Below are 27,969 nucleotides of genomic sequence, written 5' to 3' on the forward strand. Positions count from 1 at the left end.
CCTCTGCTGCAGTGCCCCTGCAGCTCCTCAAATGCAGCCTCCCATATTTCCCAGAATTTTTATTTTTAGAGCAACCAAGCATATAGGCACAACCAGCACTGCTGCAGCCCTGGGGGCCCAGAGAGCTGTTCACAAAAAGGCTCACAGCTCCAAACTCCCAGGATGTGGGCTGGGCAATGCCATGTTCCCTTCTGCTGCTCCAAGGGCTGTGGCTCTGGGCCGGGCTGTGCATGCAGAGCGATGCAAGGCAGCACCAGGGAAAAGCTGAGGTTTGCACCCCAACAGGCCTCTGGCCAAGCCATGGGAGTAAAGGGGGTGCCAAGAGTGCTTCTGCCCTTAAGGCTGAGTCTGGGAGTTGCTGGGTATCCCCCAGGGGTGCCAGTGTGCACCCACACATGGCTGTGTGGGGTCAGTGCTACTCTGGGGCTCTGCTGGCTGAGCTCTGCAGTTGAGCTGTGCTTCCAGCACCATCCCCACCTTGGGAAAGGCACCGTGGGTGAGTGTTAAAGTACAATAGTCAGTGACTGGGTGGGGGGAACTTTCACACAGAGCCCCCTCACCTCCCACAAGTACAAGGCTAAGGTGAGGCACCCTGTGCAGCAGCAGAACAGGCACTGTGCAGGCACTGTGAGGTGGGGAGAGGTAATTGGAGCGGGAGAGGTGCCCAAAGCGTGGCACCACAGGCCTTGGTGCTGCTCAGGCTGGGTATCAGCCCCCAGTGTCCCACTATGTCCTGAGTAAAACAAAAGAGGTGCAAACTTGGGCCCTGCTGAGGGTTCTGCTGCAGGGCTGGGGCGGAAGGCAGAGCGAGTCCTGCCCCTGCAGCCCTGGGCTCGCTCCTGCCTGCCCCAGGCACGGTGGCTCAGAGGAAGAGGGGCTGCTCCTGCCCTGTCAGCAGACGGTACGTGGAGGCTGGCATGGTCTTGATGTGCACCTAGGCAGAGAGGCACAGATTAGAGACCCCAGCCTGGGCTGGAGGGTGCTGGTGCACAGCTCTGAGCCCAGCAGCTCCGTGGGGCCCAGCTCACCTCGCTGACGGCCTCGGTGAGGATCTGGATGATTTTGTCGTGTGGCGTGGCCACCACGCTCTGCCCGTTGATCTCGATGATGCGGTGCCCCACGCGGATGCCGCCCCGCTCCGCGATGCCCCCGCGCATCAGGCTGCAGATCTGGGAGGGGGGAGGGCCGTGAGAGCAGGGCTGTGCCCACAGCCCAGCCCTGCCACCACTGCTCCAAACCCTCACAGCCCCAGAGGCTCTCGACCAGAGCTCTGCCTGGGTGCACAGCTCCTCCAGCCCCTGGGCATGCAGTGAGGGCAGGGATGTTCCTGGGCATTGCTGCCACCAGCGTGACGTGCTGAGCTGGGCTCAGGGCAGCCCCCAGGATTTTGTCCCCCAGCTGACTCACTGAGCCCTCCTGCTCCCCTCAGGCTGGGGCTGCAGAGACTGAGCTGCTCGCTGGGGCAACAGGAGAGATCCACATCTCCAGTCCTAGGGGGAGCACCAGTTGGTGTGCGAGGTGGCTGTGCCATCCACCCAGCTCCCACTGAGCCCAGGAATGTCCCTCTCTGCCTTCCCAACACAGCCACATGAGAGCCCAGGGCAGGGAGTAGCTCAGGCACAGGGGACAGCAACAACTGTCACTGAAGTCATGCCCAGAAAGCCAGGAAGAAGCCACCACCCTGAAAGCAAACAGCTACAGAGCACCAAGAACAGGGATACAACCACCAGTGCTGCAGAAAGGCTGTGAGGAGCTTTTTGCTGTGCACAGCAGAGCCCTGTGACCCCTTGGCCTGGGCAGGCACCTGCAGTGTGGGAGCTGGGTGCTGGTCCCTGGACACAGCTGGCTCTGCCTGTCCCTCAGCAGACCCTGGCCCAGCTCCCATCCCACAGGCACTCACCACACCGTTCTCAACACAGAAGCCCAGCTGGTACTTGGAGTCGGGGCGTCGGATGACAGCCGTGGTGACAGGGGGACAGTGCACAATGTTCAGTGTCACCTCAGTCTGGTGCTTCAGCTCCTGGAAGGTGGGATGGGGCACGGTCAGATTTTGGAGAGCTATTCAGACCGGTTGAGGGGCAATGCAGTTCTCCTGGGGGAGAAGACAGACTCCCACATGGAGTTCTGTTTGACAACTTCCCCTGGTTTCCCCTTTCCCTGTCCCCTCACTGGCTTGGTACCACTGGTGGCTGGCCCCTCTCCCCTGGAGACCAATCCTCTTTGCCCTGCCCTTAGCTCTGCCCCCCACCCCTTCCCCTTTTTAAGCTGCCTGCACCACGTGGTTGCTCTCTTTCTTGCTGGGTTCCCTTCAGCCACATGTGATACACTTTGCTGAACTAAAACCTTGCAAAAAGGAGCCTTTCTAGCCTCTCTCACTGAGCTAGCTGTGTGAGTGTTGTGTGTGGATTTGACTGCATTGCCTGAATGTTAACCCAACCTACTTTTCTACAGGAGAGGTTTGTTGGGAACAGATAATAGCAGCACCCACCATCCAACACCCGCATTGCTCATGTGAGGCCTGAGGATTAGCAACTTGTTTTCAGTGGGGAAACTGAGGCACACAAAGGGATACTGCAAATGCAAATGCAGGGACAAGAACTTACCAACCCAGCCCAAGACATCCCTACCCCTGAGGCTATGCTGTCCCTGCTTCCAGCTCCTTCCCATCCTACTGAAAGGTAGATGATGCAACAGGTTCCCTTCAGGACAGGTGCCCGCCTCCTCCTCCACCCTCCTTTTCAGGCAGGGCCACAGCAAGTACACTCCCCAGCTTTGTCCCTTTGTCCCCTGCCTTCCTCCAAGCACTCTGAGCAGGAACTGCCACAGCCTACAGGACAGGTATGAGCTCTGCACACCTGTCTCCAAAGCTGGGGGCCCCAAAGGAATCCTGGTGTCACAGACACCCCTAGATCATTCAGGCCAGTCCCCATCTCCTCCGTGGGGTGAGGCAGGAGGTCACCCTGCCCTGGCTCACCCGGATGATGCTCTGGCAGGTGCCCAGGGGCAGCCCCACCAGGCTGGTCCCATTGACAGACATGAGGCGGTCCCCGATGCTCAGCTCGCCCGAGCGCTCTGCGGGGCCCCCGTGCATCAGGTTGGCGATGACCACGGTGGGCAAGATGGAGCCCCAGCCCGACTCCACAACAGCGATGCCCAAGATCTCCCCCTTCTGCTTCCGGATGCACACCTGGGGAGAGAACAGGTGGGTTACGGTCACAACCTCCACCAGAGCCATGGAGCACGTGTCCCAGCCCACAGCTGCACTCACAGCTGGTTTTGGAGAGAGCACCTCAGCTGCACAGGGAGCCATGGAGTGGATGACACAGAGGTGCCAATGGGTTCCCCACACTGTCCCCACCCCTCGGAGCAGCTCTTACATCCTTGCAGTTCTCCTGCCGCGAGAAGTGGCTCAGCTCTGTGTTGTGCTGCTCCTGGTCCTGCAGGGCACGGCTGTACTGCCGCGGGCTCAGCTCGCTGGGGTCAATGCTGTTGGCCTCCAGGAAGCGCTGGTAGGCCACGCCAAACGCCTGCCCGATGGCCTGGGCAATGACCTGGGCCTGGAGAAACACAGGGGCTGTTCCTGCCTGTGCCTCAGGGCTGGAGCCAACAGCTCCAGTGCCCTGCAGTGCCCAGCACAGGAACCGTGCTTGGGAGCTCCAGGGTATCCTGGCTCCTTCCCTGCTGGAATGGGCCCCTGTGTGGAGCCAACCCTCCCATCCACTTTGCTCGCTGGGGCTCTGCAGGGCACAGAGATGCTCAGGATGGGCTTCTGCCTCTCCCTAGTGGGGAGGGAGGGGTCTCTGCTGCAGACCCAGCCCAGAACACCCAGTTATTACACTGGGATGGGACTCAGGTCCCCAGGGCCACCCGCCCACGCCAGGGACCCGTGTGCTGCCTCACATCAGGCGAGTGGAAGACGTGGCAGATCATCTTGTAGAGCCGCTTCTCCTCTGCCACCTCCGAGCGCCGCGGCAGCTTCCGGCGCGCCATGAGCACCACGAGGGAGCCAATGTCGGCAATGTAGGAGATGGTCTGGAGGGAGTGGTCCATCATGGCCTCCTGGCAAGGGGAACACGCAGAGAGTTCAGCCCCCTCAGGGCCGTGAGACCACACGGGCACCATGAGCCTGCTGGCACTGCAAGCAGGAAGGGTTTGGCTACGGTGCTGGAATGTGGCACAGCTGCCCAGCACATGCTGGCCAGGAACCATGTCTGTGCCAAAAGGTACAAACAGATCCTTCATCAAGGACTCATTTGTGTCCCTGGGTGTTGCCAGGGGACAGGACAGCTCTTCCCTTTTGCTATAATGCAGAAACTAATCCTGAGCTAAAGAGCTCTCCAGATTTCCAGCCTGGGTTCCCCAGATCTCAGTTTGGGTTCCCAGCAGCTCCAGAGGGTGCAGGTCACATGGGAAGCCTTGTGCAGCCACACAGAGAGGCAAGGACATGACACACGATGGCTATGAAGTGACATGTCCCCTCCCAGACATGTGTCCTCATCCATAGGCCATCACTGGGCAAGACCCTGCTGGTGTGGGAGCAAAACTGAGATCCTGAGACCAAACAGGAATGTTGAAGCATCCACAGAGCCACGTGGTTACTGCTGTTCCTGCTCACCTGAGTGTCAGCAGTGAGCACCTTGATCCTCTGTGTGGAGACAAACAGATCCACCTCCGTCATGGGCTGGGACTCCCCCTCAGGTGCCTGCAGAATGATGGAGAGGTCACAGGACCCTGCTGGGACCCAGCCCCACAGCCAGGTGCCCTCAGGCAGACCCTGGGCACTGCCCCACACCCACAAGGGGCAAGGCTCAGGGCAGCCATGCCCCCCATCCCTCCTGCACCTTGATCCTGTCCACGGCCTCCTGGGCCTGCGCCATGCGGACGCTGGTCGGGGGATTCCTCTCTGAGGCCAGCTGCGTGGAGCCCAGGTACTTTGCCCCAAAAATCACACCATCCAGCAAGTCCTCTGGGTCACAAGGGCCTGGAACTGAGGCATTGGGAGGGACTGAGCAGAGGCTGCTCCCCCACCTCTGAAACTGGGGGTTACCAACTCCTGCTGCCTTGTTAGCTGCATTCCTACACACAATGAAGCAGCTCAGTGCTTGGTACATGGGCACCTGGCATCACCGGGGGACCAGGGCTGCTTCCCCCTTCCCTTGGCAACACATGGCATCCTTTTCCCCCAGTATATCCCCTCCCTGATTCCTGACACAGCTCCATTTCCTCAGCAAACCCTCAAACAAGCCATGTGGAGCCTGGTGCACCCGCTCTGGGTGGGTGCAGAGCTGCTGTTCCCTCCCTAATAAGGACCCCGGACCATGCCCATTCAGGGTCAGAGCAGGTGGGGCAGGACTCCTGGATGCTCTTGCTGCTCAAGAACAGAAGTAACTCACCCTCTTTGAAGGCTGGGCAGGATGATGGGGATTCCCTGTTCTGCAAAGCAATGAGAGAGCAAGTGAGGCTGTGGCTGGGACCTCAGGGATTCAGCCTGCCTGGCCCTGGAGCAGTGGGACAGCAAAGGCAGAGTGTCCCTGAGGATGGGGGAAATGGCATAGGGTCCCAGGTTTGGACAGAGAGGAACAGGGGCTGGAGGGAAAGACGGCACAGAATCCCAGGATCAGAGGGGCTGTTCGGACACACCAGCCTCTGCCCCAGAGCACACGTGAATCAGCCAGCCATGCAAGCATGCATTCAGGGCAAAGCCGGTACCAAGGGTCTTGTATGGGCAATCTCGCAGCACAAGGCCCTGTAAGACCTGAGCAAAGTCATCCCTGGCTCTCCTTTGCCCCCATCCCAGACCCAGAAGGGATCAGAGCCAAGGGGCATGTCCTGGCTCCTGCTGCCCCACGGCAGCCCAAGGCACGGTGCACTCACGGTCACAGCGCCCTGAGCTGGCTGCTCTGTCCCGGGCACCAGAGCGGAAGGCAGGGCTGCCCACGCCGGCTCCGGGGAACCTTCCCGAACACCCTCGCAGGCAGAATCGTCCTCGCAAAGCCCCTCTCTGTAACACCAGCTGCCAGAAGGCTCTTCCTCTGAGCTCTCTGGCCTCCCTAGCCCTTCAGGCTTCTCCACAGCGGCTGGTTCCTCCTGAGCCTGCAGCATCTCCAGGTTGGTCCCAGCCAGGACATCGGAGTGGGCCAAGGGGGTCTCGGCACCAGCCTCGGGCAGTCCCCCCTCGTAGCACAGGAGGCTGAGCAAGTCCTCCCGGTCAGCCTCGGCGAAGAGCAGCCCGTGGCAGGGCCGGTGGCAGGCGGAGTGCTGCGGGCAGCAGGGACGCGTCGCCAGGCCCCGGCCCGTGGCCACGTGCAGCGGGCACGGCCGGCACCGGCCCAGGCACTGCCCGCGGCCCCGCCGGGCACCAGCGCCCGAGCGGGATGGCGAGCCCTGCTCTGAGGCGGACGGGCAGTCACGGAGGTTGGGGTCGAGGGTCTCAAGCCGAGCCAGCAGCCCTTGGATCTCCGAGGGTTCGTCCTCCACATCCTCGGTCCACTCGGCCCTCGGTGCGGGGCGGGCGCGGGGCTCGGGGGTCTCATCCAGCTCCATGCCCGCGGGGTCGGCGCTGCTGGGGCTCCGGGGGCGCCCCGTGTCCCGAGGGGCCATCCCGGCGTCGGGCTCCCAGCGGGCAGAGCCCTGCGGCGCCTCGGGCACCGCCTCGGCTTCCATCGCCCTTCCCGAGCCCCGGCACAGCTCGGTCCGTCCGCACGCACCTCCCGCGAGCTCCGGGGCTGCGGCGGGCCCCGGCCCCTCCAGCCCGGAGCTGCTGCCGGGCTGCGGGGCGCTACGGGAGGGCTCCTCCGGCCGCCCGCCGCCCCCACAGCGCCCAGGGGCGTCCGGTCCGTCCTCCGTGTCCATGGCCCGCGGCTCCGCGCTCTCATCGCTGCCGCCGCCGGGGGCAGGGAGCGCGGCCGCCTGGAAGTCCATGGTGGTGTGGGTGTCCATGGGGCCGGCGGCCCGGGAGGGGCCCAGGCCGGGCGGACTCGGTCACTACCGGCGCCTCCAGCCGGGACGGGACGGTCCCGCCGCCGTTTCCGTTCGCCGTGCGCAGGCGCGGCCGCGGCCCCGCCCCGGTCCCGCCGTGCCCCGCGCCCATGGCCGCCCGGGGGCTGCTGCGGGTGGCGGGAGTTGCCCTCCGAGCCCCGGCCCGCGGCTACGCCAAGAAACCCGGTGAGGCCCGCACGGGCACCGGCCGCGGCCCGTGCTACTCGGTCCCGGCTCCGTGTGTTCTCCCGTCCGTCCTCCCATCCCTCCGTGCGCTGGTCCCACGCCTCTCGTCCTTGGTACCGGCCCTGCCCACGCTCCGGGCCCCGTGTCCCGGTCCCAGGGCCCTCCCCGGTGGTGCCGCCGGCCCAGCTCCATTCCTCGTGCCCCCCACTCTCACCCGGCCCCGGTCCCTGTTAGCGCCCCGCGATGCCCTTGTCCTCGAGTCCCCATCCCTTCCCCTGCCTGCGTCCTTCACCCCCGGCACACGCCCTGCCCTCACCCTGCCCTCACCCTGCCCTTTTCCCCACAGCCGCCAAGTCCAAAGGCAAGGGTGTGCCGAAGGAGGCGTTGAAGGGGCCGGAGGTGTGCACCGACCCCACCATGCTCGCCACCCACGCCATGGGGGTCAACTACTTCAAGGAGGGTCCAGAGGTGGCCCTGAAGCCCGAGTCCGAGTATCCCGACTGGTGCGTGCTGCCCCACTCCCCTCTGTGTCCCAGAGGTGCCATCCCAGGGGTACGGAGCTGTGTAAGAGGGACAGGGAGGTGTTCTGTGAGGAGGCAGACTGCCCCTCTGCAACCCAGACACCTTCCCCAGGGTCAGGAGACAGGAATGGGTGCACTGTGGATGTGGGGTGAGGGATCTGCACATCCTGGTCACTCATGTCCATTGCTCCGTCCTGTGCTTGTCCCTTTGTCCTCCTTCCCGCAGCCTCACACCCTCTGCATTCACCCCCAGGCTCTTTAAGATCCACCTCGGGCCCCCCAAGAAGCTGGAGGAGCTGGACCCTGACTCACTCGAGTATTGGAGGCGCCTGCGGAAGTACAACACATGGCAGCGCAACAGGTTGAAGAAGGGCAAGAAGCTGTAGGTGCTGCTGAGCTGGGGGCTTCCCTATGTGCCAGCACAAGTGGCATGGAACTTGCCCTGGCTTTTGGTCTCTTTTCCTTGCTGTAAATAAAAAATAAATCTCTGGTGAGGCTGATATGTGTTATAAAGGCTGTGACAACCCTACACCCTTTGCAAGCTCATGCTGAGGGCTGAGGCAGCACAGGCCACGAGGTCTCAGTGTGTTTGTATGTATAGAAGCTCAGGTTTTGGGTCATAGAGAGAGCCCACACTGCACACAGGTCCTGCTGCTGTACCACGGTGGCTGGGGCTGAGGGCTCTGTGGGGATGTGGGGTGGGGAATGACCCACCCGTGTCACTGCATCCCTGGCCAGTGGATCTCGGGGCCTGAGCAGCCTGTGCTCCCTGGGGCTGGAAGGATGGAGGCCAGGCTTTGGCAGTGCTGTGGAACAGCAGGCAGGGTGAGGGAGGGGACATGGTGGCCTGTTGCAGTGCCACCCCGACACCATGCTCTCCTTTCCTCCTCCAGCAGCAGGAGCAGTGGTGCTGGGATGCCAGGGCTTGACTGGGCTTGACAGTGAAGGCAGGGTCTTCCCCACAGCAACAGGGGCCTCACTGCTCTAACTCTGCTTCTCCTTGGGCAGCTTCAGCCTGGCAAAGCCCAGCAGCTTCCCCTGGCCTCGGTTCTGGCTGTGTGTTGGACACAACTGGCTGAGAGGTGCCACAGTCACCTCAGCTCACCTCCACCTTGGACTCACTGCCCTGCAGCTCCTTCTGGGCTTGGGTTGGGCTCTGGGGAAAAGAGGTGCCTGTGGGTTCCTGCAGTGAGGAAGGGACAGTGCAGCCTCTGCCTGGCCTGGCAGTGGCCCCGGTGCCCTGTGACAGGCTGTGCCCTGTGACAGGGTGTGCCCTGTGGCAGGCTGTGCCCTGTGACAGGCTGTGCCCTGTGACGCAGCCGGGCTGTGCCAGCTCCCCCGGGGCCGTGGGCGGGGGGGTGGCAGCTCTGCGCCCACGTGCTGCACAACAGGAAGGAAGAGGGAGGGAAGCAGAAGTGCTGTGCTGCAGCGCGGGGGCGATTTTGGGGGAGATTTTGGGCTGAACCCTCATTTCCTCTGTGTGGGGTCAGTGCACAGCCTGGGAGCTGATGGGACTCGGCCAAACCCTGTGGTGAGTGCCCATCCCTGCCAGGCCTGCAGCTCACCCTCCCCTCACCACCCCCAGTGTGTCCAGATCCCAAATCCAGCAGCAGGTGAGCAGACGGAGCACCTGGGTCCCTGTCCTCTGTCTTGGAGCCCCCTGCTTGGGGTGAGTGTCACCCAGCTGCTCTGGGCAGCTCAGTCCTGGGGACAAGGGTCCTTCTGGGGTGGGTTCTTGGGAAGGGACCTGAGGGGAGGAGGAGGGAACTGCCCCATCCAGATGGTTTGTGTCACACAAACCTTTCCCAGGATTCAGGGCAAGCTGAGCTGGGTCAGTCCTAAGACCCCCATGTACCCTATGCTGACTCCTCTGTAGGCCACTCATGGTGGCTTCAGAGCCACCATGCAGAGGCCTGGTGACAGCAAGGGGGGGCTGCTGCTGCCCCACTGGGATCTCTGCTAGAAGAAAAGGGGTACTGGGGCCCCATTCTCTGTGTCACCTGAAAGGACAGGGAAGGTGACGGGAACTATCCCTCCTTCTAGTTCTGTAGACCCCATTCCATGAAGGTCCCTTTCCTGGGGCCAGGCTAAAGTGCCCTGGCTCCTCGCCCAAGGCTGGGGGGTGAGTGGAGTCCCCTGTGCCACCCAGCTGGCAGAGTGGCAATGTGTGTCACACCTGGCTGGCTGCCGGTGGCCAGATCCAGCCAGGTCCCAGCACCTCCTCAGGCTCCTGGCACCAGGGATCTCATTGCTCTCCCCTCTGAGTCACCCTGTGCCCAGAGGGCTCCGGTGGGGCACGGGGGCCTGGCACCCCGTCAGTCACCCACTGACAGCTGGTCCCCTCGGGTCCCCAGGAGCGATGGGGGACTGGAGCATGCCCATCGGCTCGCTGGGCGAGGACGTGGTGGCCCGGCTGTGTGAGCTGCTGGATAACGCCGGCCGGGGCTGGCGCAAGCTGGCCGAGCTGGCCGGGGCCGAGAAACGCTTCAGGTGCAGGTAGGGCTGGAGGAGCGCCGCCGGGGGCTGTCCCTGACCGGGTTACCGTGGGCACAGCTCTGCCGGGGGCTGAGCGAGGGCGCACGGATCAGCTGCCCCCGGGATGGGCTCCATCCGCCCCGAGGGAGGGGGCTGGGGCTGGGGCTGGAGCTGGAGCTGGAGCTGGAGCTGGAGCTGGAGCTGGGGCTGGGGCTGGGACAGGGGCCGGGGCAGGGGCAGGGGCAGGGGCAGGGGCCGGGGGGGATGCGGGGCCGGGGCAGGGGCTGGGGCCGGAGCTGGGGCTGGAGCTGGGCTGGGGCCGGGGCTGGGGATGGGGCCGGGGTAGGAGCTGGGGCCGGGGCTGGGGATGGAGCCGGGGCTGGGGCCGGGGCTGGGGCTGGGGCAGGGGCAGGGGCTGGGGCCGGGGTAGGAGCTGGGGCCGGGGCAGGAGCTGGGGCCGGGGCTGGGGATGGAGCCGGGGCTGGGGCTGGAGCCGGGGCCGGGGCAGGAGCTGGGGCCGGGGCTGGAGCTGGGGCCGGGGCTGGGGCCCGGGCAGGGGCTCTGACGGCTGCGGGCGCTTGCAGCGCGGAGGAGCTGGAGATGTGCTCGCTGAAGGTGCTGGAGCCCCGCGGCAGCCCCACACAGTGCCTGCTGCAGCTCCTGGCCGAGCGCGACTGCACCCTCCGCTACCTGCTGGGCTGCCTGGAGCGCATGGGGCACGAACAGGCCTGCCGGGTGCTCAGCTCCGCCGGTAGGGACGGACAGAGGGACCGAGGGATGCAGGGGAGCACCGAGGGCAGAGGCTCAGCAAGAGGATATGGGCATGGGGGTGAAGAACAGCAATTCCTGTTGGGGGTCTTGCTCTGGTTGCGAGGTGCTGGGCAGGCAGGGTGGGGTGGGATAGATGCAACAAGATGAGATAGGATGGGATGTGGTCTGATTGGATGGGACAGGACAGATTTGGACAGCATGGGATAGGATGGGATGGGATAGGATAGAGCAGAGTAGGATGGGATAGGCTGAAACAAGATGAGATGCATAGATGGGATAGCACTGAATATGCCAATGGGACAAGGTGGGATGAGATGGCTGGGACAGGACAGAGGTGTGGGATGTGGTAGGATGGGCTGGGCTGGGAGAGGAGAATCTGTGGTGGGTGGGGATGGGGCAAGATAGGATGGCACTGGATGGTATGGGGTGGTGCAGAACAGGGGACTCAGCCAACCCCGGCTGGTCTCTCCTCTCCCGCAGTCCAGGATGGCATTCGCATCACGGTGCAGCCAGAGTCGCAGGTGGTGGCGGAGGGGACACAGGTGTCCCTGACCTGCTGTGCAACTGGCCCGCCAGGGCTCATGTACCAGTGGTTCTGTGGGAGGCAGGAGGTGAGGTCCCACTGTGCCACATTGATCAGGGCCCCACACCCTGGCTGTGGTGAGGGACCTGCATGGGTGAGGGAGCACATTACTCCTTGGCCTCCTCCTGTCTTGTAGGTGCCTGGAGCCACATCCTCAGAGCTGGTGATTGACACAGCCACTCCTGCGGGCCAGTGGTACATCTGCCGGGTGAACTGTGGGGCCACATTCACCTTCTCCAGGTGGGCTCATGTGCAGGTGGAGAAGAGCAGCAGCCCCAGCTCAGGTGGGTGTTGAAATCTCTGTGCCTGGGCTGGCAGCTATGGGGCACCACTTGCCTGATTGGGACATCTTGTGCAGGGCACCTCTTGCCCCATCAGGACAGGAATGGATCCTGAGTGGTATCATTTGCCATGTAAGGCCCTGGCTCAGCTGTGAAGGTCTCTGGGCTTGCTGGGGTGATGGTACCCACAGAGGAGTCACATGCCCTCCTCATGCCTGCTGCCTCATGCCATCCATGGGTGCCAGGGCCTGTGGCTGCAGAACCTGGGGCCTGGAGCAGTGCTGCAGAATGCTTCCATGGCTGGGTGCCTGATTTCCCACCCTTCCCTTGCCCAGGCAGTGGCTACTGCCCGAGCATGGCAGGGCTGCAGATCCTGCGGCAGCCACGGCCGTGCCGCCTGGCCGAGGGGGACACGCTGGTCCTGGAGTGCAGAGCCATTGGCAACCCCCCGCCCCAGTACCAGTGGTTCAGGAACCGGCGCCCCGTGGAAGGGGCACAGGCACCCCAGTTCCAGGTATGGAGGGACCTGTGGCATGGCACGGCATGGTACAGCATGGCACAGCCTGCCATGGTGCAGTGTGGTCTGGCACACTGCCCCAGCCTCCTGCTCTGCCCTGCTGGCAGGTGAAGCTGGTGACAACGGCCGAGCGGGGCAGCTACTCCTGCCATGTGTTCAACCTCTTCCACGAGGTGTGGAGCCAGGAGGTGGATGTGGAGATTGGTGAGGGCCCCAGACAAACCTCTGTGACCCCCCACCTGCTCTGTTCCCAGCAAAGCCCTCATGGCTGCACAGTTTTTGGGGGGACTGCAGCCCATGCTGGGAGGTGATGTCATACTTAGGGTCCCTGACCATCCCCTCTGCCACAGGCCCACGGCTCTTCACCTCTGGAGGCTCCTGGCAGGAGGGGGATGGAGGTAGGTGGGAGCAGAGCGGACAGGTCTGTGCTGCTCTGCCCGCCGTGCTCCCCTGGCACTGAAGGACCATGGCACAGCATTTCTCTCTTCCCAGGCTCCCTAGAGCATGGCAGCCCTGGACAGCTGTATGGTAAGAGCCTGCCCAGGAGGGGCTGGTGGCCCTGGGGGGCTCTGACTGTAGCCAGTGTCACCACTGTCACCCCATAAGGCTTTACTAGACCAGGAATGCTTTGGATGCAGCATACTGGAAGAGTGAAACAGCAGCCCATCCCCAACCCGAATTAGGAGAGTAGATCAGCACCTTAACCGTCAACCCAAATCCCCAACCCTAGCCCTTACCCATAATCTGAGGGTTCAGGGATCAGTGAGCCAGGGATGCCATAGGGTACCTTGGTACCCAGGGACCGTGATGCTGGCCAGAGCTGGGTGTCACCTCTGTGGGCTGTGGGCAGCATGGAGAGCAGGTGTGTCCCACTCTGTAACACCTCCCTCTCCCGTCCTCGCAGCCACGGACAAAGTGGCGCTGCTGATTGGCAACATGCACTACCTGCACCACAAGCAGCTGCAGGCGCCCATCGTGGATGTTCACGCCCTCGGTGCCCTCCTCTGCCAGCTCGACTTCAAGGTGGTGTCACTGCTGGACCTGCGCAAGGCTGAGATGCAGATGGCCGTCGATGAGTTCCTCCTCCTCCTTGACAAGGGCGTCTATGGTGGGACAGCACCCGCCAGGGTGGCTCCAGCCCAGGGGGAGCTGGGGGGGATTTATGCTGGTGGAGTCTTGGGGTGCAGCCAGGCAAGAGGCAGGTGCTGGCAGGTCAGGGGATGTCACCATGTCACCTGCCCTCTGTTTCCCCAGTAGGTTTGCTCTACTACGCCGGGCACGGCTATGAAAATTTTGGCAACAGCTTCATGGTGCCCATTGACGCGCCCAGCGCCTACACGTCAGAGCACTGCCTGTGTGTGCAGCGGGTGCTGCAGGAGATGCAGCAGCGCCGCACCGGCCTCAACATCTTCCTGCTTGACATGTGCCGCAAGAGGTGACCCGGCCCTGCCACCACCTGGGGACAAGCTGCCGCTCAGGGAGAGCCAGCACAGGGACCTGTTGGTGGTGGCTCCTGGGAGTGGGTAGCGGGGAACCCCCAGGGTCCCATCTAAACCCATTGTCTTTGTCTAAATGCCCCAAGACTTCACTGCCCCTGTGAGCTAGCAAACGCTGTAGTGGGTGGGCAGAGGGGCACAGAGCAGCCCTCAAGGTCTGGTGTGCTTTGGGGTGGGTTTTGGGAGGGGGACTGGTTCTCACTCTGTCGAGCTTCTCTTCTCTTGCAGGAACCTCAATGATGACATCATCCCGCAGGTTGGGGTGCTGGAGGTCACGGCCAACATCGTCTTTGGCTATGCCACGTGGGTCCCCTCCCACCATCCCCTGGCACAGGCAGAGTGGGGCTGAGTCTCCCTGCCCAGCTCAGGGGCTCAGACCCCCACAGCTGCATCCCTCCACCCTTGATGCTGGAGGGGTTGGGCAAACAGCAGCCACCAGTCCCTCACAGGGCAGGGAGGTGCCCATGGCACTGCTTGGCTTTGGGGAGCACCTGCAGGCATGAAGCTCCAAGACTCCTCCAGAGCACAGGGGTTTGGGCTGGTGATGCTTTAAGCATCCAGGATCTGGCCATTCTCTCACCTGTGCCCAGCACAGTGGCCAGATGGTGTGATAGGAGTAGGAAGAGTGCTGGGCACCCAGCTCTGGCTTCCTTAGGGCTGTTATCCTGTTGGGGGCCAATTCCCAGGGAGTGCCAGACCCCATGACAGATCCAGCCACTGCCCTGTCCCCACAGGTGTGCAGATGCCGAAGCCTATGAGCTGAGCCAGGGTGAGCTCTCCAACGGCATCTTCGTCACCTTCCTCAAGCGCTGGCTGCTGGAGGATGAGAAGATCACGGTGCTGCTGGACAAGGTGGCCGAGGGTGAGTGAGGAGCAGTGGGGAACAATGACCCCCTGGTGGCCCCTGCCAACCCCCTGTGCCCCTGCAGACATGGGCACTCTGGAGATCACGCGGGGCCGGCAGGCACTGGAGCTCCGCAGCAACCTCTCAGAGAGACGGGCTCTGACAGACCCCATCCGCCCCCCGGGCCAGGACGAGTCCTCTGCCAGGAACCTGCAGTGGGCCAAGGCTCACGGTGAGTCATGGCCAGCCTGTCCCAAGCTGGCATCTTGAGGGGGGACAGCCCCAGGAGCAGAGAGGGGCTGTGAACAACATCAGCTTGGTTCCTCCCACCTGGAGGAGAAACTGCCGGCACAGAGCCACCAGCCTGGAGACAGCAACAACATGTTGGCAGCCCTGCTCTGGGGTGACCCAGTGGCTGCCTCACCTGTGGGTACAGCTCGAATCCTGAGCCCCTGCAGGTCCCAGCCCTGTGCTCCCTGTCCCCTCCCCAGTGCTGCCAGAGAGCCGGCACCTCTGCTTTGACTGCGGTGTCACCGTCCAGCTGGGCTTCGCTGCCGAGTTCTCCAACATTATGATCATCTACACGCGTGTGGTGGCTGCCCCCAAGGACATCACCAAGTGTGAGGCCCGGCTCACTGATATTCCCGAGGTGGGAGCAGCTGCCAAAGCCCCCACCAGGGCAATGCTGGGGAATGGGGGGGAGCTGTAGTGGTCTTCACGTGGGTGCTGTCATGGCAGGAGCTGGATGTGGACCTCAAGTGCACCAACAAGGAGAGCCCAGAGGAGCTGGGCAGCCCGCTGGCACCTGTCTGGAGCCTCGGCTGCCCCTCCTGCTGCCTCTACAGCCGCATCTGTGGCTTGCAGAAGCTGCGGGTAAGAGCCATGGCGAGCGGTGTCGGGGCACGGCGTGACCATGGCCGTGCCAGGGCAGGAGCCCACGGTGCTGGTGTCCCTGCAGCAGGAGCTGGCCTTCACCATGTGCCTGCAGTACCGCTACCAGGGCATGGATGACTTTGTGGAGGAGCGGCAGCGGGTGAACGTGGGGCGGCCGCTCATCGCCAAGCTCAACCTGCAGTGGGCAGCCCCCCCCTCCCCAGCCCACAGCCCCCTGTGCCCCTCTGCCCCCGGGAGCTGGGGGGTAGGGGAGAGCTCATGGGTCAATACCCCTGAGGAGAACCTGAGCCCCGAGGGCCCCAGCTCCCACACCCTGTAGAGGGACAGTGAGGCCCCACCCCATCACCGCAGCCCCCTGGCACCGTGCCTGTCCTGCTGGGGCACCAGGGCATGGACATGGTGCTCAGAGGCCGGCCTCCACCCTGGCCTGTGCCAAGGGGTACAGGTCTCACAGCACAGCACAGCACGACTGGGACTGTGGGCCCAAGCTGCACGTCCCTGGCATGGCAGTGCCACCCCCCATCCCTGGGCAGTGCCACCCCCCGTTCCTGGGCAGTGTCAGTTCCACATCCCTGGGCAGTGCCAGCCCCACATCCCTGGGCAGTGCCACCCCCAATCCCTGGGCAGTGCCACCCCACACCCCTGGGCAGTGTCACCCCTACATCCCTGAGCAGTGCCAGCCCCACATGCCAGGCCACCACCAGGCAGTGCAGGGGCACAGTGCCAGAGACCACGGCTCAGCAGGCTCGAGGCGTCGTGCCGGGGCAGGGCTAGGTTCGTTCAGGCCTGGGAGAAATAGAGAGAAATAAGCAGCTTAGGGGGCAAATCCCGCGGGAGGAGATTACAGGGGTGGGAGCGGGAGGGCTCCTGCTCGGCCACGAGGGGGTGGGAGCACCCCCTGGTACCCCCAGCACTGCCAGCAGCACCCACTCCTCACAGTACAGGAACCAGCCCCATCTGGGCAGTGAGCGATTTCAGGACAGGATTGGGATCTAAGGGGAAAAAAATCCCTTTTTGCTTGAATTTTTCCCACACAAACTCCCACATGCTGGGACAGGCTCCAGTGGGTATCCATTGGGGAAAGCACCAATAAAGTGGTCCGGCCAGGCGGCTCAGTGCTTCTTCGTCCTCCCTGCGTTTAAATGGCATTTTTGGGGTCAGAAATCTTGCCCCTTCCTGCAGGAGATGCAGCGCAGCACCGGCCGCACCCACGGGAGGGAAGGGGGGTACCAAGTGCGGGTACCCCGACATCCCCCGTGCCACCCCAAGGAAAACAGCTCATTTCCATCACTCACACAGCCCCCAGCCCCAAGGATGGGGAGGCGCATCCATCCATCCTCCCGCCGGGGCCCCTCCGCGCTGCCGGGCGGCGGTGGCGGGGCCGGCCCGGAGCACCCTCGCCCCAATTAAGGCTCCGATCAAACGAGCCGGGGGTGCGGCGCTGCCGCTCCCAGCGCCAGCCGGCCTTTGTTGGCGCTCGGGAGGCCGAGGGGTGCCCCGGGCTGGCGCCAGCCTCGGCAATTATGTCATGTGAAAAGCGCAGCCCCCATTGAGCGCGTCCCGTCCCCCGGATCAAACCCCATTACTTCCGCAGCCGTTGCTTCATTATCTGCCGGCCGGAGCTCGCCTCGGCCGGGGCGCTTCGCCCCATTAGCTGGGCCGGGGAGCCGGGGAGCATCGATTATGCGTTTAATGGGTTGTTAAAGGTTTAATTGTCGCTAACGAAACAGACGAGCAGCAGCAGCCGGGGGACGGGGCACAAGGAGCAGGGTCTCGCCGGGGTCAGTGCCTCGCCCGGCCCGCTGGCATCCCGGGCAGACCCGCCCGACCCCGGGGCTCTGCAGACCTCAGAGTCCGGCCCGGGGGGGTTTGGATCGGGCTGAGACCCCGGGCTGGGGGCACTGAGCGGGGTCTGGGCCGAGGGACGCGGTGGGGACGCGGGGGGATGCAGCTGGAGACTCTGTCCAGGTCCCGAGTGGGAAGATTTTCTGGAGAAAACCTTTGGTGGGGGGTGGGCTGTCCCTCGTTTGGCTCTTCCAGGGACTGGGACACCCCAGGAACCCTGGACACTTCAGGGCATCCCAGGGACCCGGGGCACCCACTCACCCAGGGATAAGCCCCCCTGTCTTGCTGTCCCAGCTGTGCTTAACACCTCAAAGCCCCTGTGGGCTCAGCCATGTGCTGGGGCCATGCTGGCCCTTGCCATCGGTGAGGGTGCTGGGGCCTCTGGCTGTGCCCCGAGCTCCAGTGGGTGGGCAGATGGGACAGAGCTGCAGAGCCACTCTGGGGACCCCTGAGGACACAGCACCTTGTCACCACCCCCCAGCTCCCACCTGGCAAGGAACACTGGCAAGGGATAAGCCAGGTGTGGTGTGCCCCAAGAACCCTGTTGTGGTGAGCCCAGGGCTCACAGCCGACCCCTTCCGCTCACTAGGGCTCTCAGGGGTCCCACTGCTGCCCATCCTTCCCCCAACACAATTCCAGCAGCCCTCTGGCACCTCTGGGAGTGTTGGGGCAGGGGTCAGTGGGCACAGCCCCCAAGGGACAGTCGAGCAGGGGACCTGTGACAAGCAGTTGAGGCCACGGAGCAGCACAAGCCAATCCCAGGTCACCTGTGCCTGGACCTGGCCCAGCCCTGTCTGCAGCATCCCGAGGGAGCAGGGCAGGAGGGTGCACAGGGATGGTGCCCCCACAGAAAGCTCCGTTCTGGCAGAAGCTCGGCAGCCACGCCGTGCTAAGGGGGGCACAGCCCGACCGCGGCCCCGCAGCGCCTGACTCCAGCCAGCAGCAGCCGTCCAGCTCATCTCTTTACTCACAATACACCCGTGCTCTCGGCGCATCCGGCACGACCACAGCGTGCCCCAACGCAGCTAAAACATACCCCCAAGTACTCCCTACAAAACTAGAGCTTTCTGTTCACTTTTGTTTAAATCTGCAGCATTAAAAAAAAATTAATAATAATGGAAAGGGGAGGGGGTGTGGAGAAAGGAGGTGTCCAACTGGGGTGTGGTGGGTGGCCCGCTGGCACAGTGGGATGCCTAAGCCTGAGCCAGGTCCTCAGTTGATCTTGATGCCTCAGAGAGGCAAAGGAGCTCTCCTGGAGTGCTTCCCCGCAGCCACGGGGCCCTGCCAGCACCCTGACTTGCTCCCCTGACATCGCTGGTGCTGGGTCAGTGTGGGGAGGAGGCAGCCTGGCATCCCTGCCCGGTGCCAGCTTGGTCCTGCTGAGCACCCGCTGTCCTCCCTCGCCTGCCAGCGCCGGGGGCGTGAGCGGCGGCCGGGGAGCTCGGAGGGGAGCGTTCATCAAATGGGCTGCCAGGTCTTGTCAATGGTCTGAATGTGCTCCTTGGCTTTCATGCGGAGCGAGGCAATGCTGGAGCTCCTCTGGTCCACCTCCTCCAGCGGGTACTTGTCCACAAAGGGGGTGCTGCACTGGTAGGGCGCGGGGGCCATGGGCTGCATGCCCTGCGCCATCGGCGGGGGGGTGTTGAGGAAGGAGTGCCCAGCATAGGGGGGCTGCAGGGCCTGGGGGGCTCCCATGAAGCCAGGGATGCTGTGAACTGTGGTGGCACTGGAGATGGGGGATGTCAGCCATGGGTCGAGTGGCAGGGAGTTGCTCATGGGCCCCACGTTGGGGGTCATGGGGGGCCGGTTGAAGGAGAGCACAGGGGTGTCGTGGAGCTTCATGGAACTGGCCTCCATCTTCTCCTGCCTCCTCCACTTGGCTCGTCGGTTCTGGAACCAGACCTGTGAGGTGAGAGCCAAGGTGAGCTCACTGTGCCCAGTCGGGCCCTTGCAGTGTGCCCCACACGCTGTGTCCCATGCAGGATGCCCCATGCCTCTGCCCGTGCCTCTGCCCCAGGCAGGGTGCCCCGTTGTGCAGTGTCCTGTGTGGGGTGTCCCACAGGGAGTGCTCGAGGTGGGGGTGTCCCGTTTGAGGTACCCCATCCCACAAGGGCTGTCCTACAGGGCTCCAGCAACCCCAGCACCTCTGCCAGACCTCTCCCACAAGCCCCAGAGACCAAGGACATCTCCAAGATGTGGAAGGGAGAGGTGTAAGCACACAGCCCCTTTTGCTCCGAGGGAACTTGCACCCTGGCCCTGCAGACTCCCAGCAGTCCATGGGACAATGTTATCCACCTTCCCAGCCCCTTGGTCACAGCTTTCATAAGTTAAACAGCCACAGTTGTGCCAAAACCCAGCAGGAACGACAGGGACTGGTGACCCAAATCCAGTGGGGACGTCTGGCCCCATGGGAACTGCTCATTAAAGTGCTGGTCCCCATGTCCCCAGAGCAGCACAGGGCACAGGGGTCTGCTGCAGGAGGCAAAGGGGAGGAAAGATGAATGGCTGGGTGGGAAATGGGAGGGTTCCACAGGCTGCTCACGGCTGTTGTGGACACTGGGCTGCACTGGTGCAAACTGCGTGTCCAGAGAAGGGAACGGAGCTGGAGAAAGGGCTGGAGCACAAGTCAGATGAGGAGGAGCTGAGGAAGCTGGGAGAGCTCAGCCTGGAGAAAAGGAGGCTCAGGAGGGACCTTCTGGCTCTGCACAGCTCCCTGAGTGGAGGGGGCGGCTGGGGGGGTCAGGGTCTGCTCCCAGGGAGCAAGGGGAGCACAGGAGGAAACAGCCTCAAGCTGCCCTAGGGGAGGGTTAGGTTGGAGATTAGTGGAAACTTCTTCCCTAGGGCAGTGGTGGAGTCCTCATTCCTGGAGGGACTCCAAAGACGTGTGGATGTGGCACTTGGGGACATGGATTGGTGGTGGCCTTGGCAGTGCTGGGGGAGCAGTTGGACTCAATGGACTCAGAGCGCTTTTCCAACCTGAACGATTCTGTGATCCTATGAAACCGGTTGTTGCTCAAAGAGCTCAGCAGAGGTGTCTTTATGGTTTGGACCCCCACAAAAAAGGCTGCATTGTCTTCACTGGGGCTGAGGCCTGGGGAATTCAGTTCATTTGTTTGGGGGCTACTGCTTTCATTCACAGTGGTTTCATTCAGCTCCCTGACCCTTTCTCCCTCCCTGATCTCACCCTGTCAGTCCAGGAAAGGTGGCGAGAGGACTGTTGGGACCCCAGGCTCTTCCCAAGCTCTGCTGTCCCCCCATGAGCCTTTTGCTGAAGCCTAAGGAACAAAACCTCCCCAGCCCCACTGCCCCACCAATCTGCCCTGCTCCAACAAGCTGAAAACCCTCAAATCCATGAGGATCTTGTGCATTCCCAGCTCAAAAACCTGGAAGGAGCCATGATCAGCCGAGGTGGGTTTTTTGGCCACTTTCCCATGTGAGCAGCAGGAGGGATGGGAGCACCCAGCACCAGAAGGGGAAAAAATTTCTGAAAACCATCTCTGTGTCCTGTTGGAGCCTCTGGCCCATGGGCCCAACTGAGACCTTGTAAGTCAAACTGGGACCCCATGGAGGAACAAGGCTCAGCCATTAAACCCTTTCCCTGGCTTTGTCAGGAGCAGCTTGCTCTGCAGAGATGCCGCTCCCATCTTGAGCTGTGGGGAAACTGAGGCACAGAGGGAGGCATTGGCGCTAGAGCTGAGAGCTCAGAGGAGCTCTCCAGCACCTTGGGGTCCCTGTGCACTGCTCAGGGACAGATCCAGGGTGCGGGGGTGTTGCCCTCCCTACCTGCACGCGGACCTCCGGCAGGTTGACCTTCATGGCCAGCTCCTCGCGGCTGTACACGTCAGGGTAGTGGGACTTCTCGAAGGCGCGCTCCAGCTCGTGCAGCTGGTACGTGGTGAAGGTGGTGCGGTTCCGCCGGTGCTTCTTCTTGGGCTGCTCCTCCTCGGCGGCGGCCGGCGGGGAGCTCTCGCCGTCCCCCGGCTTCCGCAGCTCCCCCAGGTCCCCCTCGCACTTATTCAGGAACATGGTGGCACCTGCAGGGCACCGCAGAGTCAGAGGGGCCTGGGGGCTTTGGGCCCCGCACGTGTCCCAGCCCAGGGATGGATGGACAAGGAAAAGGAGGGATGGGAAGGTAGGGTGGCCCTAGGAACAGGTTATGCAAAGGCATAATCCTCTCTGCCACAGCAGAGGATCCCAGGGCTGTGGTGTCCTGGGGGCTGATCCACAGTCCCAGGGACTGACCCAGGGTCCTGGGGACTGACCCAGAATCCAAGGGATGCCTTGCACTTGGCTCTGCTGTCAGATGCCACCGGGCCAATGAACCCGCTGGTGCTAAAAGTCAGATTTCCTCTTAAATGGAGGATTTATGGAAGTGCCATCACTGAGGGCCAACCTGATCTCTCTCTGCCCTGGCCTGGAGGGGACCAAGCCTGGGTTAATTCCCTCCTTCCTCCCCAGGTCCTCTTGTCCAGCCTCTTCCATGGAAAAGGCTGGCCCTGGAATGCTGCGGGACCCAGTGTCAGTCCCCAGGCTGGGCGGGAGTGACCCGGCGCTGTCCCCCAGCTAATAACCGTTTGGGTGACGCTTATAAGCATTTTCAACCCTCGCAACGTTTCATCTTTAAGCTTTTTATCCGGCATCTGAAATCTTCCTGCAGTATTTGCAGGGGATTAAGGGTCTCTTTCCACCGTGAGGATGTCAGCAGACATGGAAATGGGGCAGAAAACTGTAATCCTGGGGCAAGGGGAAGGCACTGCATTGCCCAGACCCGCCAGCAAAGGCTCACCTAATGCCTCACAAGGGGGAGTGGGGAGGGAAAAGGAAAGTGAGTTCATGCTGGGAGGGGGCAATGAGGGTCCTAGAGCGCAGCGAGCAGGGGCTGGGTGTTGGGTGTTGCCCAGGCTGCACACACAGAGTGTCTGTGTGGGGTGCTGTGTGTGCAGTGGGGGTGTGCACTGTGTGCCTGCAGCGGCTGTGCCTGTACCTGGGCACAGGAACACACACCCTGGGCAGGCCCAGGGGTGCTCAGGGAGGCTCCCAGTGAGGCACAGGTGTGTGGGGGGAAGGGCTGGGCTGGGCCTGCAATGGAAGGTGTGCAGCAGTGCAGAGCGTGGATGTGCACATGCAGGGATGGGGGTGGGTGAGGATGGGGGTGTGCAGGGATGGGGGTGTGCAGGGACAGGGGTGTGCGGGGATGAGGGTGTAGAGGGATGGAGCTGTGCAGGGATAGGGATGTGTGGGGACGGGGGTGTGCGGGGATGGAGCTGTGCAGGGTGGTTTGCACCACATGGGAGCAGTGCCAGTGTGCAGTGTCTCTGTGCCATGCATGCAGCACGTGCTGTGCAGTGTCTGCACTGCTGCACACAGGGCACAGTGTGTGTGCACAGTGCTCATGCAGGGTGTGCACAGCACCGTGGGTGTGCAGGAGCACAGTGTGTGTGGGGCATGCACAGCCTGTGGGCACAGGAGCTGTGGGCACCCAGTGTACAGTGAGTGCAGCGTGTGCAGCATGAGCACTGTGTGTGTGCAGGGTGTGCAGTGTGTGCAGTGTGTGCAGGGTGTGCAGTGTGTACAGTGTGTGCAGTGTGTGCAGTGTGTACAGGGTGTGCAGGGTGTGCAGTGTGTGCAGCATGTACAGGGTGTGCAGGGTGTGTGTGTGCAGGGTGTGCAGTGTGTGCAGAGTGTGCAGAGTGTGCAGAGTGTGCAGTGTGTACAGTGTGTACAGGGTGTGCAGGGTGTGTGTGTGCAGGGTGTGCAGTGTGTGCAGTGTGTGCAGAGTGTGCAGGGTGTGCAGTGTGTACAGCATGTACAGGGTGTGCAGGGTGTGTGTGTGCAGGGTGTGCAGTGTGTGCAGTGTGTGCAGAGTGTGCAGTGTGTGCAGAGTGTGCAGTGTGTACAGTGTGTACAGTGTGTACAGTGTGTGCAGGGTGTACAGTGTGTGCAAGGTGTGCAGAGTGTGCAGGGTGTGCAGTGTCTGCAGCGTGTGTTGAACACCCAGTGGGTGCTGTACACATGCAGTGCTGTGTGTGCAGGGAGTGCAGCACAGGGTGTGTGTGCAGGGAGTGCAGCACAGGGTGTGTGTGCAGGGAGTGCAGCACAGGGTGTGTGTGTGCCTTTGGGAGTGCAGCACAGGATGTGTGTGCAGGGAGTGCAGCACAGGGTGTGTGTGCCTTTGGGAGCTGGAGGCCCCCCTGATACCCCACAGCCCCTGGCAGGGTGTCTGTAGCCCCAGGGGCTCTGGGTCCAGCCTGGCAGTCTCAGGGGGCCTCAGGGAGCCACAAGTGAGGGCAGGGGTGTTGGGTGCTGCACCCTGGGGTGCCCCAAGGCAGCGGTGGGGGGGAGGGGGGGCTGGGGGGAGCAGGGGCCCTGTGGTCTCTGTGTGAGCATCACAGCATGTTCTGGGGCTGGGGACACAGGGAACGGATGGGGTCCCCCACTGACATCGTGCTCTCACTTACCTGCTTCTCATTTGCGCAGCTCCGCACCTGCAAGGAGAGGAGAGAGGGGGCTGAGCACCTAGAGCACCCTCCTGGGGCACAGATCCCCCCAAAGGGACTAGCACCCCATCATGATGCCCATCTGCCCTGCCCAGCCATGTTCCACAGTCCAATGGAGCAATGGTAGGGAGGGAGCTGGAAGGAGCTGGGGCAATGGGAATGGGTGAGATGGGCACTGCGGGGATGAGGGAGAGAGGCTGGGGGGGCTGGGGATAAGATGGGGCAAGCAGGAGAAGAAGAGGGGACAGGGCTAAGGTGCAGAGACAGAGCCCCATGGTTCACCCCCTGACCCCATCAGAAAGCAAAAACTTCCCAGGGAGCAGCAAACCCCGACCTGGGAGCACAGATGAGCAGCAGAACAGCAGAGCAACAGTGACCCAGCAGCAGCGAGGCACCCCCGGACCCTGCGGGATGGGGACCAGGGCAGGACCCCCCCCCCCAGTCTGCCTCAGCCTGGCTGGGAGGCACAGAATGACCAGGATGGGGGGACATCAGCAGCAACCAACCACCCCATTTTCCCCATCCTCCAGGGACTGGCCTCAGGACTCCCAAGCCTTTGCCACCAGTGTTTTGGGAATCCTGCCTGGAAACAGGCCACACTGATCTGGGGCTGGGGGAACTGCTGAACTCTGGCTTCCAAAGGACATCTTCCTGCAGCCTCTGTCATGCTAGCAGCAATTTTTGGGTTTAAGCCCTTAAGCTGCAAAACTGTGCTGAGAACCATAAGGACCCAATACCTCAGAAGAGTTCTTCCCCCCCTCTCCTCGATGCTCCAGCCCATGGTTTTCCTGTGGGGGCTGCTAGCTGGGGGGAGGGAATAGCTGCTGGTAAAGACACCCAAAAAAGCAACAGAAATGACATCGAGCCCTGGTCAAAGTGGGTAAAACCCCTCACTTCCTGAGCACTGCAAACATCAGTGAGGACAGGTGGCCTCCCCTGTCAGCAGGGGATGTGGAAGAGACAGTCCAGGGACAGCCCCACCTTCCACTGGGACCCCATTCTTTGCCTTTGGGAGCCCATCTGGGTGCCAGGATTTGGCTCCCTGGGCTCAAGCCGCCAGGGGTGGGTGGTCGGAGCCCGGGTGGCTCCTGGCCCTGGCTCTGTGTGACTCAGGGTGAGTGACACTGGCAGGCGCCCGCACCCGCTCTGAGTCCCCAGGGAATGGTGCCAGCCCCGTCCCCAACACCAACCCCAGGCACACCCTGGGGACACCCACTCCCTTTCTCAGCATCTTCCCTCGGCGCTTTGTCCCGAATTGGAAAAAAACGGCGTTACCTGCTGGGCCCAACTCGGCTTTTCCAGGAGTATTTAACTTTGCTGGTCCCTCCCGGGAACCAAACAAGCGGCTCAACCTCACCAATCTCGCAGCTTTGGCAGCCAAAGTTGCCTCTAGTCTTCTTATTTGTCACAGAACCGCCGTGCTAAGGCTCGGGAGAATCTTTATTTAGTGTTGCAGATGTCACCAAGGCACCGCAGATTGGAAATGAGTCCAAAGGATTAAGACGAGGTTATTAATTGGAGGCCTTCCCCTTTAAGAATGATTGACAGTTACTTTCTGGACAAGTAATTGCTCTAAATGTCCCCCCAGCACGGGTCCGGGGGGGCAGTGGCGGACAAAGCCCCGAACTGCCTTCCCCACTCGGATTGTCTCCCCACAAAGGCGTCCTGCTGGAGTTTGCCGTGTAATCCCCTCATTACGGGCGAGGAGAAAGAATTAGAAACAGGGGGAGCGGAGAAGAAAGGATGGAGGGGGAGGGGGCAGGATTTCCTTGGACTGCGGAGCCTCTGCCCCAGGGATGGGGTCCGGGGCAGATGCCCCAAGCCTCGGTGGGATGGGGATGCTGCAGTGATGGGTGTTGTCCCCCCTGGACAGGGATGGCCAGCCTGGAGGTGGCCCTGTGACAGTGTGGGTGGCCCTGTGGCTCCCATGATGCTGCCTGCAGAGCCCTGCCCGTGTGGGGAGCAGAGATGGGGACAGGTGTGGGGACAGGAATGGGGACCAGGCATGGGGTCCAGCTTGAGGCCCCAGGGTGCAGACACGGCCTGGGGACCTGCTCTGGGCTCTGGCTGTGGGCCCAGGCGTAGGGACCAGCCATAGAGACCAGCCCCCCTGAACAGCCTTGGGGACCTGGTATGAAGACCAGGCAGGGAACACTCACAGGGACCAGAGCAGGGGACCAGGCAGGAGGGCCAAGTGTGGGGAGCAGCCATGGGGCAGTGCCCATGGGCCCAGGCCTGGGGATGACTCGTGGACATGGGACTGAGCACTGGGGCCAGGCATGGGAACACCCTGTGGGCACCAGCTGTGGGATCCAGCCGAGGGGACAATCCCTGGGGGGTGCCCCATGGGTCTTGGCCTAAGGGGACATGGGACAAAGGCAGCCAGGCTGAGGGGCAGGGCTACCATTCTTCTCCTCTGCACTCCCACTGCTGCCCCTGGGCCCCAAAGAATGATGGAAACATCATGGTGGAAGTCCTGGGCTCTGCTGGGGGATGTGCTTGGTGCTGCCCAAGCACCCATCATGTGGGGTGGATTTTGCCCTTTTCTTTCTTTGCTCACTTTTACTTTCTCCCAAAACCATCTTCCTGCCACCTGCAGCCGCCGCCACCCCCGGGCCTGTCTCGGCTTCCTCCCACTCCCTTCCCCTCCTCGCCACGCTTCCCCTTTCGGATGGCAAATGTCACTGTGGGGGTTTTGGACCCTGTGCCAGGTGGCTGCTGGCCCTGGAGTGGGTCTGTGCCCTCCCCACCACAGCTGCTCTTGGCGAGACCCTGCAGCCCCTCTGTGTCCTGCTGTGGGCCCTGAGGCCATCCCGTTGTCCCCCACTGGGGTTGTGAGGCTTTACCTGCCCTGTCTCACACCTCTTTGGGGACAGTGTGATGTTGTGTTGGAGATGGCACGCCACTACCCTGGGGACAGTGTGCCACCACTGCAGGGACAGGCTGGCACTGCCCTGGGCATGGCAGGACCACACCCCAGGGATGGCACGACCTGCACAGGCAGGCCATAGAGCCCCCAGGGATGAGGTGACACCCCCGTGCCAGGCAGCGCTGCAGGAGTGCAGGGGAGAGCAGGGAGCTGCTGGGGACATCCCCGGGCAGGGGCCATGTGTGGGGTCGGGCCATGTGTGGGGCAGGGCCATGTGTGGGGCAGGGGTGATGGGTGGGGCAGAGGTGATGGGTGGGGCAGGGGTGATGTTTTGGGCAGAGGTGCAAACTGGACCCCACTCTCCCGATGCCCATGCTGGCCACTGTGACGAGTGCAGGAGCGTGTGCCCCACACTGGTGGCCCCCGGCAGGTTTCCCGGGGTGCCCCCCTGGCCCGGGGGTGCGGGGAGGTGCCCAGGGTCCCGGTTCGGGGGCGGGGGCTGCCCAGCTGCCCGGCCCGGCGCTGTGTGTGCCCTGCCGGCCCTGCGGCCGCCACAAGGTGTTGCCTCGCCCGGGGGGAGGCAGCAGGCTGATTTGCCAAATGATTATAATTGCCTTTTAGGAGCAGATAGCAAATTGATTTGCTTCCTTGTCCAAGGCCCGTAATCGCTTCATCACTTTAAAATATTAATGCTATACTTCTTTGCTAGTTTCCCAATTACCCTAATTGAAGGCAAATTGGTTAAGAAGGTGCAATGCAGAGTATCAGGGGGTTTAGTTCACTCAAATGACAGTTTTAAACCTCCCTAATCCTATTAGCGCGCAAAGCTGCTAACGCTTAGAGACGCTGCGTCAGCTTACCGGGGCGGTGGGGCCGGAGGCGGGGGTCGGGCCCGGGGGCGGCCGGGGGCCACCGGCCTCACGTGACCAGCTCGGCCGGGGATTTATCACTTTTTTAGTTCATTAAGAGGCCTTTGGCAGGCGGGGAGGCAGCAGGGGTGACCCAAAAGGGTGCTGAGCGGGAGGCAGGTGGCAGCATGGGGAGGGCGGGGGGGAGGACGATTAGCCAAGGAGACCTGGCGGAGGGTCCTGACCCGAATCCCAGCTGGCGCTGGGAGTCCCCATGCAGCCCCACTGGGAACACTGGGAGAGGCAGAGCAGGATGGGACCCTGATGTGGAACGGGGATGGAGGACTGAGGTGGTGGTGGCAGA

The 27,969-nt window shown here is 62.6% G+C and overlaps 4 protein-coding genes across 5 annotated transcripts; 2 read left to right on the forward strand and 2 right to left on the reverse strand.

Moving 5' to 3' along the window:
- Positions 1-44: 44 nt before the first annotated feature.
- Positions 45-6,939, reverse strand: APBA3 (amyloid beta precursor protein binding family A member 3). Of its 2 annotated transcripts, none has more exons than XM_054650145.2 (10): positions 5,875-6,939; positions 5,394-5,433; positions 4,842-4,987; positions 4,616-4,702; positions 3,901-4,059; positions 3,378-3,557; positions 2,975-3,187; positions 1,901-2,020; positions 1,029-1,169; positions 45-934 (listed from the first exon to the last, which is right to left on the reverse strand). In XM_054650145.2, exons 1-10 carry the CDS (start codon positions 6,937-6,939, stop codon positions 863-865), a joined length of 2,223 nt encoding a protein of 740 aa, XP_054506120.2. In that variant the 3' UTR covers positions 45-862. The 2 variants fall into 2 exon arrangements, with proteins under 2 accessions (XP_054506120.2, XP_077047528.1); XM_077191413.1 differs by having other exon boundaries at positions 5,800-6,939.
- A 97-nt stretch (positions 6,940-7,036) lies between these two features.
- Positions 7,037-8,185, forward strand: MRPL54 (mitochondrial ribosomal protein L54). Its single transcript, XM_054650272.2, has 3 exons — positions 7,037-7,164; positions 7,511-7,667; positions 7,939-8,185. The coding sequence occupies exons 1-3, from the start codon at positions 7,089-7,091 to the stop codon at positions 8,069-8,071; spliced, it is 366 nt and encodes a 121-aa protein (XP_054506247.2). The 5' UTR covers positions 7,037-7,088; the 3' UTR covers positions 8,072-8,185.
- A 923-nt stretch (positions 8,186-9,108) lies between these two features.
- LOC129131293 (mucosa-associated lymphoid tissue lymphoma translocation protein 1-like) lies at positions 9,109-16,657 on the forward strand. The gene is made up of 17 exons (XM_077191446.1): positions 9,109-9,354; positions 10,040-10,181; positions 10,745-10,911; positions 11,412-11,542; positions 11,651-11,798; positions 12,131-12,309; positions 12,420-12,516; positions 12,663-12,710; positions 12,805-12,840; positions 13,217-13,420; positions 13,570-13,747; positions 14,037-14,111; positions 14,543-14,670; positions 14,738-14,884; positions 15,144-15,301; positions 15,391-15,525; positions 15,611-16,657. The coding sequence occupies exons 2-17, from the start codon at positions 10,045-10,047 to the stop codon at positions 15,863-15,865; spliced, it is 2,223 nt and encodes a 740-aa protein (XP_077047561.1). The 5' UTR covers positions 9,109-9,354; positions 10,040-10,044; the 3' UTR covers positions 15,866-16,657.
- Positions 16,658-18,334: 1,677 nt separating this feature from the next.
- On the reverse strand, positions 18,335-27,580 carry RAX2 (retina and anterior neural fold homeobox 2). The gene is made up of 3 exons (XM_077191375.1): positions 23,850-27,580; positions 21,175-21,425; positions 18,335-19,293 (listed from the first exon to the last, which is right to left on the reverse strand). Exons 2-3 carry the CDS (start codon positions 21,415-21,417, stop codon positions 18,850-18,852), a joined length of 687 nt encoding a protein of 228 aa, XP_077047490.1. The 5' UTR covers positions 21,418-21,425; positions 23,850-27,580; the 3' UTR covers positions 18,335-18,849.
- Between the last annotated feature and the right edge of the window lie 389 nt (positions 27,581-27,969).

This window comes from Agelaius phoeniceus, chromosome 29 (assembly GCF_051311805.1).
Source record: "Agelaius phoeniceus isolate bAgePho1 chromosome 29, bAgePho1.hap1, whole genome shotgun sequence".
Taxonomy (NCBI): domain Eukaryota; kingdom Metazoa; phylum Chordata; class Aves; order Passeriformes; family Icteridae; genus Agelaius; species Agelaius phoeniceus.

Excerpts from the sequence above, each read along its gene's own strand:
- APBA3 (XM_077191413.1), bottom strand. The coding sequence starts at position 6,939 with ATGGACACCCACACCACCATGGACTTCCAGGCGGCCGCGCTCCCTGCC. Across the intron at positions 5,434-5,799 it reads TTGGCTCTGATCCCTTCTGG|AACAGGGAATCCCCATCATC; the intron begins GTCTGGGATGGG and ends ATTGCTTTGCAG. Across the intron at positions 4,988-5,393 it reads CTGCCCAGCCTTCAAAGAGG|TTCCAGGCCCTTGTGACCCA; the intron begins GTGAGTTACTTC and ends CCAATGCCTCAG.
- MRPL54 (XM_054650272.2), top strand. The coding sequence starts at position 7,089 with ATGGCCGCCCGGGGGCTGCTGCGGGTGGCGGGAGTTGCCCTCCGAGCC. Across the intron at positions 7,165-7,510 it reads CGGCTACGCCAAGAAACCCG|CCGCCAAGTCCAAAGGCAAG; the intron begins GTGAGGCCCGCA and ends TTTTCCCCACAG. Across the intron at positions 7,668-7,938 it reads GAGTCCGAGTATCCCGACTG|GCTCTTTAAGATCCACCTCG; the intron begins GTGCGTGCTGCC and ends ATTCACCCCCAG.
- LOC129131293 (XM_077191446.1), top strand. The coding sequence starts at position 10,045 with ATGGGGGACTGGAGCATGCCCATCGGCTCGCTGGGCGAGGACGTGGTG. Across the intron at positions 10,912-11,411 it reads CCGGGTGCTCAGCTCCGCCG|TCCAGGATGGCATTCGCATC; the intron begins GTAGGGACGGAC and ends CCTCTCCCGCAG. Across the intron at positions 11,799-12,130 it reads GAGCAGCAGCCCCAGCTCAG|GCAGTGGCTACTGCCCGAGC; the intron begins GTGGGTGTTGAA and ends TCCCTTGCCCAG.
- RAX2 (XM_077191375.1), bottom strand. The coding sequence starts at position 21,417 with ATGTTCCTGAATAAGTGCGAGGGGGACCTGGGGGAGCTGCGGAAGCCG. Across the intron at positions 19,294-21,174 it reads TGCCGGAGGTCCGCGTGCAG|GTCTGGTTCCAGAACCGACG; the intron begins GTAGGGAGGGCA and ends CTCACCTCACAG.